Source organism: Hakea prostrata, chromosome 2 (genome assembly GCF_041222555.1).
Source record: "Hakea prostrata isolate BN-2017 chromosome 2, UWA_Hpros_2, whole genome shotgun sequence".
NCBI classification, from domain to species: domain Eukaryota; kingdom Viridiplantae; phylum Streptophyta; class Magnoliopsida; order Proteales; family Proteaceae; genus Hakea; species Hakea prostrata.
Genome location: NC_142601.1, coordinates 47968879 through 47982564, shown reverse-complemented (window position 1 = coordinate 47982564; position 13686 = coordinate 47968879). Strand labels below are relative to the sequence as shown.

The following is a 13686-nucleotide window of genomic DNA, read 5'->3' as shown; positions in this document are numbered from 1 at the left end:
GTTTGGTTTACAAAGAAAGCTGGTGGGCTATACCACCATAAATGAGAGACATTTAGCTGCTTTGGACACCTAGCAAGAAAATCTGCCTAAGTATTTACAGACCTAGGAAGACAACTGAAAATTAAAGACTTAAACTGTTAATGAAACTTGTTGATGACCTGAGCTAAGCTGTTACTTACCCAGTCTAAAGATAGGGATTGCTCATTTAGAGCCAATACACCTGATTTGCAGTCCAAAAACACCTACACTTTAGGCAGTTTTAAGGAAAATAGCCATGTCAAGAGCATCCCTTGTGGCTTCGAGTTCAAGTGAAGTGGTTAAGTACTAAAATAGCCAAAGGAGGAGGTTAATTTAGCTGTCATGGACTCTAATTCATGAGAAGAGATGAATGAGGAAGTGAACCCTAAAGTTTTAAATTTTGAAAATGATAGAGTGATAGACACGCTCCCAAAAGAGAGGGCCTATACGAAGTAATTTGCACAAGAGAAAGATTCTCAAAATTCGATTGATGGGGAGAACTTAGAGTCTACCACACAATAACTCGAGAGGGCCCACGTGGAGGGTGAATTGGTCTTACCAACCAAGCAACCTTGCGTTGGCAAAACCAGGGCATATTGGAGTCCTCTACCTACCTCACTGCCCTATCTATCACATATTTAGAAGGAATGTCCACCTTTGAATACTGACAAAATAAACCTCTCTTAGGTGTATAATGGAAGAAGGTCAGGGTCAAATTATCTAAACTGAACTCTTTATTTTTGGGGGGAGGGGGGTTTACTCGCAAATTCCTCAAAAATGCAATTCTATACAATTTATTTGGCAATTTTATTCTCTCTTGAATTCAACATGTGGGCCCTAAGAAATGGAATATGTCAACTCTTTCCTATAAAAATTTTATGAGAAATAGAGCCACAAATGTGAATTTGTCAAAGTTTTGGATCAACCAGCAACCCAACTCCACAACCGTATATACAAAGTTCATACCTCCAGAGAATAATAAGCATTCCTTTTCTTTTACTCTTAAGCTTAAAAATTAAGTCAGAATCTATATATAACTTTTCCTTTTTCCTTCTTTAATTTAATTTTCCAGAGACTTTTTTTTCCCTGGACTCTTGAGAGAGCAAATAAAGGATTGCAGTTTTGGGTAAGTGGATGAGTAAATCGAAAGCAATTTGTGCAGTTTTTCAAGAAACAGTAACCGTAAGTGAGTAATTTATGGAAATGGGTTGGTCACGTAGAAGGAAATTATTTCAAAACTTTAATAATAAGATTGGCATGATTTGCTCCATATCTACAGCTTCCAACAATATTCTGGCGATCACTTAAAGATTCCAAGCAGATTTTTGGTTTTTAAAAAAAGTTAAAATTCGTCTTTAATAATTAAATAATTATGGAAGATGAATATGATGTATGATAATGTATGTATTTTAATCTGGATGGTTGGTTTGAATAGAACAATTCCACCACTACATACCGTTATCGAAAAGATTTAGATCCCACAGGGATAGGGAGCTTCAGCAAAGCTTTTAAAAACGAACAGAGAGGGGGAAAGAAGAAGAAGAAGCAAAGCAGAGCAAATCAAATCTACAGAGAGAAGCTAGAGATCATGGGTTTTCCTAGGCTTTTCTCCCTTTTCATTCTTCCTCTATTGCTTTTCTCTATGTTGCCGAGAACAACTTTTGCTGTCAAAAAGGCAAGCAATCAACCGTTCTGTATTAAATCTTTCATCTTTTTGCTGTTTTCGTTTTTGTTTTGGAGAATGATTCTGAGACATCTTTCTTCTCTTTCTTTTAGTCTTATGTAGTATACATGGGAGCCCATTCTCATGGTCAGAGCATCTCTCCTAACAATGTTGAATTAGTTGCAAATTCTCATTACGAGTTTCTCGGATCTTTCTTGGGAAGGTAATAAGAAATGGACTACTTGAAATTTATAAACTGATCTCAAAATCCCTTCTTTACTCTTGAGAATTGTTCTTAAATTTGTTCTCAAATGCAGTACCCAGAAGGCAAAAGATGCAATTTTTTACTCATATGCAAATCATATCAATGGCTTTGCTGCAACCCTTGAAGAAGAAGAAGCAGCGAAGATCTCCAGTATGAACAAAGCACCCACCACTCATAACTCTCTTCTCCTTGTGTTCCTCTTTTCTGTTTCAACTCAATTTGTTTTCTCTTCAATCAATGCAGAGCATTCCAATGTTATTTCAGTCTTCCCAAACAGAGGAAGACGATTACACACAACAAGATCATGGGATTTTCTTGGGCTGGAGAAAGATGGCGTAGTTCATCCCAATTCTATCTGGGCAAAAGCCAACTATGGGCAAGATACAGTTATTGCGAATTTAGACACTGGTAAGTCATTCATCTGTTTTTCTCTCAAAGTCTCTGAATCATTTAAACAACTACCTGTTCTTCAATCTTGATTAGTGCTCACATCATAAACAAGTCACTGTCCATTAATCGTTTTCTTTTGAATAATTAAAAAAAGACTTTCTTTATCATTCAAAGACGGCATGCATTAGGTATTCTCTTTTGATTTCCAGTTGTTCCAGATTTGAAAATAGGCCTCGGGTAACCAATTATTACTTATTCTACTTATTCTCTTCGGAATAAACTATCCCAAATGGTCAACTCTCTGCACATTTTACAATAGGAATTAAATAAATTCACTGGTTGTTTTGATCAAATTGAGAACCATTTGTTGGGCTCTTTGTGATTTAACTTGCAAAAATTGCTGATGCGTTTGATAGTTGGAAAGCCTTGTGGGATTGATTTTTCTCTTCTTTGGTTTGATATGTTTGGTCATGAATAGATAATAATGGTAGCTGAAAGTTTAGTAAAGGAACCTTTTTCTTAAAATCATTTGAGAGGGAAAAGGGAGGTGGGGTTGTGGAACATGAGAATTTTTTTCTCACAAGATTGTTACTTTTGGAAAGTTTAGAAGATATCTATTTTAATTGATGATATGTTTATTCCAATGATCGGAACTGAATATTGAATGATGATGTATTTTAAACTATCCATAGTCAAAAGTTTAAGTCACCACGATGTTCCAACTATTAATGATCTAACTTACTTGGAAATTAGGGGATTGTTAAAGAATTTAAAAATATTACAAAAACTTGTGACACTTGCCTACTCAAATTAGCATTGAAATTGTCAAGTTGATTGCCTCAATTTTTATACAAAAGATACATCCCAAGAAAATGTCCCTACTTCCTTGATTATAGCCTTAATCTAAGCATTTATCCATAAAAATTTGCATGAATATGTATGATATTCGAAAGCTGAAAACATAATCAATTGCTTTGTTGTACTCAAATGAAACATGGTTCTTGTTATAAGTCTCTTTCACTTTGGGAGAGGGGAGGATGTGTTGAGAGTATTGTCTGGGGGAGGGTGTGCTGGGAGAGTAGTTCGAGGATAAAGGATAATCTTACCGTGGACCCCTCCTCCTCTACTAGCATATATTCTAAGGGATCTATCTTGTCTTTGTTTTGAGGTGAGCCTCTTCTTGAATGTCATGTGAATAAATGTTAAGTTGGATTAGCCTTTGCCTTGATCATAGTTCATGTGCTAGAAGTACGGGTCATACACCCGTGTCAATGCAAGGTTTGTAGAGTGGTAAGATCCATACTTCTCAGTGGAAAGGTCATATGTTTGACTCTTGCGGACGACAAAGCTCCCTTTGAGGACTGGCACGGATGAACCTCTGACATCAAAAAAAAAAATACACATGGGTTATAGGTAGGGTATAAGTGTCTCATTTCAGCACGTGGGTCTATATTCTATGTATGATGTGGATTTATCTTCCTTTGGTTTCTCCCCTTGCTCCTATGACTCATAAAGTGTACCATTGAATTGTGCTTATTACTCAAAGAGTTAAAAAGATGAGACATTCACTTTTTTTCTTTTTCTTATTATTCATTTTGGTTGTTGGTTTCATAACACTTTTGTACCCTAAAAGGTGTATGGCCTGAATCACAAAGCTTTAACGATTATGGGTATGAATCCATTCCATCAAAGTGGAAAGGGAGCTGTGTGGACATGAGTGATGATAAAGTTGTGTGTAACAGGTCAGTCTTTCTTTCCTTTTCCACTACTTTCTCCACTTTTGGATGATTTTATATTTTCTTTGATTTTTATAAACCAAATGTTTCCCTAGTTCCAAGGTCAAACTTCTAAACCAAGCTAACTCCAAAATTGGTGGAAGAAATTTTCTCCTAAGATAACAAATTCTAGAATTTGTTTTGGGAGATTAGAAAAATTATTGTTAAAATTGGTTTATTTTTCAGTTTAATATTCTTTCACTAAAAGCTGATTCTTAACAAGATTATGAAACTAATACAATTATTAGACCTAGGCAGTTTGCCATGTAACACTGATAATTGTCTAAGAAGAAAAATAGATTAATTGGTATTACTAAAAATTATTGAAATATAAATATAAACTATTTAATGAATCAAGTTGTCAAGTCCCATTGAATTTTGAGATATTAAGTCATTTTTTGTCACAAAAAAATCCCTGATTGGTTGTTAGGTGATGGTTACAAAAATCATTTTACACTTCTTTAAATTTAAGTGTTGAGCGTAAAACTTTTAACCTTTGTTAGGATGATGTATATGGAATTACCCGTTTTTTCTCGTACCATTGACATGGATGAACTGTTAGCTTTGGTGCTGACTCCAATTTGCCGTTTCCGAAAAGTCATTTCGCCCCGTTTTTTTCCTACCAATGTTAATGGAAAATTTCAAGTAATACAGGTTTTTTTTTTTGGGGTTTTCTTGTTTTTTTTATTTCTCCTATTATTTACTAAAGATAAATAAAATTTTTTTTTTTCGGTTTTTTCTTATGTGTATTTGGAGTAATAAATTTAATATCAAGATTGATATTTGTTTTCCTTTGGAATTTACAGGAAGTTGATTGGTGCAAAGTACTTCAACAAAGGTTATGATGCGGCTGTGGGTCCAATGGACTCATCCAATAACACGGCTCGTGATGTTGATGGTCATGGAACTCATACGTTATCGACAGCAGGAGGTGACTTTGTCTCAGGAGCTAGTGTCTTTGGATATGGAAATGGCACGGCTAAAGGAGGATCACCTAAAGCACGAGTGGCAGCTTATAAGGTGTGTTGGCCACCTGTGAATGGTAGTGAGTGCTTTGATGCTGATATCCTTGCAGCTTTCGATGCTGCTATCGATGATGGTGTTGATGTCATCTCTGTATCATTGGGTGGTGAAGCCACTGATTACTTCAATGATGGCATAGCTATTGGCTCATTCCATGCAGTCAAGCAAGGGGTCGTAGTTGTAAGCTCAGCTGGCAACTCTGGCCCAACTGATGGCTCTGTCTCTAATGTCGCTCCTTGGATGATTACTGTTGGTGCTAGTACCATGGATCGTGAATTCCCAGCTTATGTGAACCTAGGTAATGGCACAAATTTGACTGGCCAAAGCCTCTCCCCCAATTCTCTTCCAACAGAAAAGAAGTACCCATTGATGAGTGCAAGCGACGCGCGATTATCAAACGCTTCGGCTGAAAATGCCTTAGTATGTGAGTCTGGTACATTGGATCCAAAGAAGGCTAAGGGGAAGATACTAGTGTGTGTGAGGGGTGTGAATGCAAGGGTGGACAAGGGGGAGCAGGCACTTTTAGCAGGGGCTGTGGGGATGATTTTGGCCAATGACGAGCTGAGTGGCAATGAATTGATCGCTGATGTTCACATGTTGCCTGCTTCCCATATAACTTACCAAGATGGTCTTACATTGTTTGCCTACATAAACTCAACAGAATCCCCAACTGCTTACATCACTCGCCCATCGACTTTGCTAGGCACTAAGCCAGCACCCTTTATGGCGTCTTTCTCCTCAAAAGGTCCCAACACCATAACACCTGAGATACTCAAGCCTGACATCACTGCCCCAGGAGTGAGTGTCATTGCTGCCTTCACCAACGCAACAGGCCCAAGTGGTATGCCATATGATACTCGACGTGTAGCCTACAACGCTGAATCAGGAACCTCCATGTCTTGCCCTCATGTTTCTGGTATTTCCGGCCTCCTCAAGACTCTCTACCCCAGTTGGAGCCCTGCTGCTATTAAATCTGCCATCATGACTACAGGTAAGCTCTTTCATTTTCCCTTTTTGGGCCCGAAAAAGCAATTGTATATATATCATCTGTTTGGTAATATTCTTATGTGTTGTGGTGCAGCTAGAACTAGGGACAATAATATGGAACCGATGTTGAACTCATCATTCGAGAAAGCAACACCATTTAGTTATGGAGCAGGACATGTCTTCCCAAACCGCGCTGCAGATCCTGGCTTGGTCTATGATCTAACCACCAATGACTATTTGAACTTCTTATGTGCTATTGGCTACAATGACACCCGTATCAGCCTTTTTTCTAAATCAACTTACAAATGCCCTAAGTCTGTTGATCTCTTGGATTTCAACTATCCTACAATTACTGTCCCCAACCTTTCTGGCACTATCACTGTTACTCGAACCTTGAAGAATGTTGGCACACCCGGTACTTACAAGGCCAATGTTCATGGACCAAATGGAATTTCAGTTACAGTTGAGCCATCAAGCTTGACATTCTCCTCTAAAGATGAAGAGAAGACTTTCAGAGTCACTCTTAGCTCCAAAGGAACTAGCGCAGCTAAAGACTATGTGTTTGGTCAGCTTTTATGGTCAGATGGTAAACACTATGTCAGGAGTCAAATTGTGGTTAAGGCTGCAGCATAAGCATCAAGTATTAGTAAACAAACTTAGTTAACTTGCATAAGTTCTTGGGCAAGATACGAATCAAAACATTTCAAAAGCAAAGAAAGGTAGTATCTTTTCAACCTCATGTAGGGATTTTTAACCAAATTGTTTCAGTGTAATTTCATTTTGTCAATTGATTGAATAAATGAAATTCCATTTGCTGCTTCTTTAATCCTTAATGGCAATCCTGCAACTATAAGGTACGACCAAGAGCATAAATAATTTAATGAATTGAGATAAACAAACATAAGAATGCGTCTAGGTAACTTTGATTTGTTGGTTATGTTATTGGAGAACAATTTTAACATTTTTTTGTTATCTAAGGAAGAACAATGGCTTACAGGTGCTTCTTAAAAGGGTTTAATTGTTGCTTTGTCATTTTAAGCAACATATGGGTTCGATGACAAATGGGGTGGAGGGGTCTTAGGGAACATGTTTGATCATTCCATCTAGGATTAGGGTTTAGGACTCATAGTAATGTAACTTGGAATGGGTACATAACTCCTGTTAGTCTAGCTCAAAGATTCAATATTAGGAGTCAGTTCACAACTGCAGGGAAGTTAAGCACTTTGATTTCTCTGGTTGAATAAATATTCTTGTTAGATGTTGGTACGGGTGTCCAATTTGTAACCCAAATTGTTAAAATTGACTTGAACCAACACAAACTGAATCTTAATGGATTGTGCTTTGACTGAGAGGACAAAACCCAAAAGGTTTGGGCTAGTTCGCCAAACCGTTTCAGCCAGCCAGTATGCAGGCCTATTAGTCTGTTAGTCCTACTAAAATATTACTTTGGAGAGGTTTTAGTAGAGTAGTTCTACTAAGTCAGATTTTTTTTTTTTTTTTTTTTTTTGGGGGGGGGGTGGGGTGGGGTGGGGGAGGCTATAGTTTTAAAGTTAGAGCTTTCTATTCAATAGGTTCAATTTTGAACTTCAATTCTCTAAGGGCCTGTTTAGTTATATGAATCCAAAGATTTCAAATACCTGGATTCATGAATTGGAGATATATATATATATATATATATATATATATATATAATATATTGTTTTGTTGTAAAACATCTCTGGATTTAATAAATGCAAGGATTTCACATTTTTGCCTAAAAACGTTAATTAAGCCATTCTTTGGTATTGGGTAAAATCCATGGATTCCACTATAAGTGAAAAGTTGATGAGGATGTCCTTAAGTAATGAAGTCCATAATGGACCTTATGGACCTTGTCCTTAAGTAATTTTTATTATTTGTCCTTAATTAATTAAGTCCATTAAGTCCTTAACTTTTCCGCCATAAGTCCCTAATGGACCTAACTCAGTTAGAAGTGAGGGAACAAGATTCCTTTAGTAATTAAGCTATAGTATTGGGGGACAACGGTAATCATCCCTAGATGTTAAGATTTGAATAACCTCTCTTTCTTTGTCCTACCCAAAAGACAATAATCTCTCTTCATAGTCAATGGCACACGTTGATATCAAAATTCATATGCAAACTTACTAATGATGAAAAGCCTATGGATTAGATACTAAGAGTAGGTTTGGTAATGGGCCAAGGAACTATTTTAGACGTTCTGTCGTTCTCAGAGTACGAAAAAATAATAAAAATGTATTTTGCCAAATGAGTCGTTCTATCATTCTCAAGATGGTCTAAATTTAGTGCTTAAACTTTTTTGCAAAACAATTTTGGCTTGTTTCATCATTCTCAAAAATAGAAAGAGCTTCAACATTAGAAAATTCAAAAAAAAAAAAAAAAAAGTTTTTAGACAGCACACAATATTATTTAGATGAAACTAGTGACCATTCACTATTATTCTCTAAATTACATGGCACTCACAGTCAAAATTACAAGTTATTCATAATTAAGATTTTTAGTTAAATGATGGGTAAAATTACCTAAATGCCCTTATTTTTATTTAACTCATTTAAAATTTAATATATAAATTACCTAAATGCCCTTTGAGTAGTAAAATTACGTTATTACTCTCAATTTTGATTCACTAAATGACCTAAATGTCTTTGTCTCATTTAACTCATTCAAAAATTTAAAACATAAATTACCAAAGTGCCCTTTGGGCAGTGAAATTACAAAATCACCCCAACCTTACTCAACGCCTCCATCTCTCCACCAACCATACCACCTTGTGCAACCATCTTCTCCAAACAAGTTTGATTGTGTGATGAAAAAACTACATTGTACCAAGATATGGTGTGATCAGAATGAATGTGCTTATCTTATAAATGCCAAAGCAACTTTAGCTAGATAAACCGATTAATCTGAGAAGTTTCTTTGCCTGTTGTTGTGAGATTTTTCATTTCTGTCGACACATTTGCTGATAAAACTTTTTATATGTTTTTCACTATCACTTTCTATTTTATGAATATCTGATTTGATTCTTAAGTCTTATGAGTGAAAAGGAATGAGAGGGGAAGTTTTCTAGCTGTGGTTGTGAGATTTGTCTCTATCGACACATCTGCTTAGGGAATTGTTACATATTTTTTTGCCATCAGTTTCTGTTTTTCCAAATCTGCTTATCGATTTGCATTTGATCAATCTCAAATCTCTGGTAGCAGGGGTGTTGGTGTTCGAGCACCTTCTCGACAGATTAGGCATGGATGTTGTGATGCTTAGTATTGTTCTTGGGTGAAGCTTATTGATCGAATAGGGAAGAAAAATGTATATTGGTTTGAGAGATTCTTTTGCTTTTGATCTCTTCTTTATTTTATTTTTTTTTGTTGCCAACCCCGGTTTCCAAGGTTTTGCCTTGACTAATCCGGTGTTCGACCCGGGTCACACACCTGGCTGTGGTGGGTGAGTTTCCCAGCGGGGATTTTTTGCATCCACAAGGTTTCGATACCGGAACCTTGCTTAAATGGACCAACTGCTTACCACTTGGACCAACCCCCCATTGGTGCTTTTGATCTCTTCCATGCAACTGGAACGAAGTTAGTATCTAGACTGGATAATATGTCACACTACTCTTCTAGGAATCAATTGAGGTGCAAGCAATTCTAGATCATGTGGTGGGTTTTATGAATCATATCTCATTTCTCAACCCCAAGCATAGATGCAGTAGTTACAGAATACAAATCTAGTGAGAAATCACAATCCAGTTTTACAAATAGTCTCCTGCTTTCTTCTTCATTATCATCAATGGCATTTTCACTGACCATCCTTGATGTAAGCTCCCTTGCACTTCAAACACTCGTCTTCTTCTGCAGGTAGACTTTAGTCGACTGTTCCGGAAAAGGCGAGCACGTCGGAGGGGGTATGTGAGGAGAGAGAGGCAAATAGGTGAAGGAAGATGGAGATGGTGAGTTAGGTTGGGGTCAACATTGTAATTTCATTGCCTAAAGGGCATTTGGGTGATTTGAATTTCAAATGTTGAATGAGTTAAATGGGGTAAGGGCATTTATGTTATTTTAGTGATTTAGATTGGAGCAATATTGTAAATTTACTATCCAAAGGGCATTTCAATAATTTAAATTTTAAATGAGTTAAATAGAAATAAGAGCATTTTGGTAATTTATCTATCACTTAACTGAAAATCTCAATTGTGGGTAAATTTGTAATTTTTCATATGGGAGCCATGTAATTTAGGGTCTAATAATGGGTAGTCACTAGTTCTACTCCAATAATAGTGGGTGCCATGTAAAAAATAAATAAAAAATGACATTTTTTTATAAAACATGACTTAGCTCTCCTTTTGCCAAACAAATCTTCACGTAAATTTTTAATGAGATAGACATGAAAATTGTTTCTAAAACATTTTATTTTGGGTTGAACAAATAAAAAGAGAAAAATGTGTAGGGATTTGATAAAAAAAGAAATGGATAATTAGTGATGCCCTTTTATACTCTAACTTGATTATTAATTAAATCATACTTTTTATAAAATTACTATTGCATCCTTCACTTCTAATGGTATTACAAGACTGTTAAGGTCGGGTGTATGCCCAATTTTTCCCTTTGCTAGAACTAAGAAGTCAAAAGATAATATTACATTCACTTACAGAAATCATATGAAATACTAATCTTGCCCTTATATTCTAGTCATTTTGGATTTCAAAGAGCTGGATCCTAATGAGATGACATAAAGAGTAAATAAATAATAACACACTTCATGGTGACTTTCAAATTATTGAAAAATACAAAGATACCACTTCATCAATGTGCTAACACAGCTTAATGGTAGAGGGCATTAGTAATTTTAGGAAAGTCTAAAGTTGGAATAATAATTTCAAAAAGTACAGGGGATAAGATAGGCATATAAAGCATAAGGGGTATCCGTAATTACTCTAAAAATGATGTGCTAGCTACCTTACAATAAAAATTATCAAACAACCTTTAGATTCTTGTATTTTTAATATTGAAATATTATTTAATACATGAGACCTTAAAAGGGATTTTTTGGGGGTTTATTTTATATATATAAGAGATAATTACTGTTGTCCCCTGTAGTTTGATTTTATTACTAATAAAATCCTGTTCTTTACAAAATTACTGTTGCCCCCTTCCTTATAATGGTGTTCAGTAGCCGTTAAGTTTGAATATGTAATGTCTAATTTGCCCTTCATTAAATTAAAAAATCAAAAGACAATGATACCCCATTTATAAAAATTTAAATGTCAATTTTATCCTAAACTTCATTTATTTTGAATTAATGAAATGGGCAAAATCCAAATCCAATTTGATTTCCCACCTTCACTAAACTTCATTTATTTTGAATTAAATAAATTGGCAAAATTCAAATCCGATTTGGTTTCCCGTCTTCACTAAGCTTCATTTATTTTGAATTAAAGAAATGGGCAAAATCCAAATCCGATTTGGTTTCTCACCTTCACTAAACTTCACTTATTTTGAATTAAAGAAATGAGCAAAATCCAAATCGGATTTGGTTTCCCACTTTCACTAAACTTCATTTATTTTGAAAATATTTTAGGGTCTGTTTGGTTACTTGAGTCTATAGATTTAAAAAATTTAGAGATTTCAAATCTACAGACTTCAAATCTCTAGAGTCATGGTTCCGTAAAATTAACTGTTTGGTTAGTTTGAATTTTTGGAATGAAATTTTTAGATTTATCCTAAAAAAATATTTATTGAATTATGGTTCAAATCTTTAACGCTTTGATAATGTAGGTGAAATCTCTGGATTTCACCTCATACCTATAAATCTACAGATTCACGTTTTTAGTGTAAAAATGTGAATCTCTAGATTTCATGAATCTAGAGATTCACACAACCAAACAGGTAAAAATCTCCCATTTGTGAATCCAGAGATTTCAAATCTCTGGATTCGCATAACCAAACAGGCCCTTAGGTGATATTCAGTGATTTTTCTTCTTCTTTGGTTTCTATTTGAGTTTTATTCAATCATTCTCTCTTTATTTAGTGATTTTTTTTAAGAAGAAAATAGATTATAACAATTAATTAAGGTACTACTGTCACTTGACAAACGGGTAAACTAGCAAAGAGATAAGTATAAAGGTATTTTGGGGGGTTTTTGAGAAAATATAAATATGCCACATCATCATTAAACTAAAGGAATTTAACGGTATGGGGGCAATAGTAATTGTAGACAAAGTTAAAGGTTGGATTAGTAATTTTAAAAAGTACAAGGGATACAGTAGTAATAAAATTACGGGTAATTTTCATCTGGACCCCTGAGGTTTGGTCCATGTCATTTTTAGTCCAAAAAAATAGATACTTTGCATCTGCCTCCCTTGAAGTTTTCTATAAGATCAATTAAGGACAATTTGTGATTTTTATGACCAAAATACTCTCACATCTATTCTACCGTAAGATTTGCATATTTTTTCACAATTAAATCTAACGGTAAAAATCAAAAGAGTGGGCCGTTAGATAAAAATACACATTTCTAAGTCCCCAAATCTCTCTCATCTCCTTCATCATCCCCATCTTCAGTCTGCGTTGCCCATCTCTACCTTTTTTTTCCTCTTCAACTCCAACGACAGATCTTAAATATTTATTATCTCTACCAATGGGAACCCTTTGCAACAAAAATGCTTGCTTCACTTCCACTATTGGCGAAAGATAAAACACAACACCAGAATCAGAAACTCTTTCAATATTCTCGCCGGAAACCATGGCGGCTCTGCAAAATCTGCAATTGCATTTCAATCCAAGTCACCACCTGCAACGCGAGTCTCAGGTAAGGTCGTAGCTCCCAAGACTGTCCGATTATCATTTGCGGCGTAGCATCTCATCCTTTAGGGTTCCAAACTTGCGACGAAGTTAATAAATTTATCAAAGACTATCCCAGTAAAAATCAAATTTAAAATAAACCCAAAAACCTAATCGAAACGATTCATGAATCTTAAAACCCTAGCCCTTTGCCCTCTTGATAGCAATGGATAAAGTACTTCTGCTCAAATGCTTGATTTGGATTTGCTACTGCACCTGTCAAAGCCAAGGGTCTGCAAGACTAGACTGAGAAAGAAAATCGATTCAACGAAAAGAAAAATTCTAATTATCAGACATTCAATTGAGTACCAGTTGTCAAAAACAATAGACCTTCAATAAGAATACTTCATCGAAAGTTATCTGCAAACCATAGCTGAATAAGAAATGGGTGAGGCGCTAAAGTAAGAAGAAACTATAAAAGAAAATCAATTGGGAATAACATGGGAGGGAAAGTGAAGGTAAACGCTGTTGTGTCATTCGGCACTTCATCTTCTTCTAAAAAAAATAGTCTTAGAAAGTGATTGTATTATTCAGCATTCCTCCTCCTTCTCGTTGTTCCATCCCACAGTGGTGAGCGGAGGAAGGGGTCGTTGTGTCATTCGGCACTTCGTCTTCTTCTAAAAAAAAAACAGTCTAAGAAAGTGATTGTATTATTTAGCATTCCTCCTCCTTCGGTTATTCCATCCCATAGGTAGGTGAAGAGTAAAAAAAATGCAA

General features: G+C 35.6%; 1 protein-coding gene across 1 annotated transcript; it reads left to right on the top strand.

Moving 5' to 3' along the window:
• The first annotated feature begins 1429 nt into the window (after window positions 1–1429).
• On the top strand, window positions 1430–6931 carry LOC149024570 (subtilisin-like protease SBT5.4). Its single transcript, XM_089144807.1, has 7 exons — window positions 1430–1693; window positions 1795–1904; window positions 1999–2096; window positions 2190–2354; window positions 3970–4078; window positions 4918–6125; window positions 6216–6931. The coding sequence occupies exons 1-7, from the start codon at window positions 1607–1609 to the stop codon at window positions 6752–6754; spliced, it is 2316 nt and encodes a 771-aa protein (XP_089000933.1). The 5' UTR covers window positions 1430–1606; the 3' UTR covers window positions 6755–6931.
• The last annotated feature ends 6755 nt before the right edge of the window (window positions 6932–13686 follow it).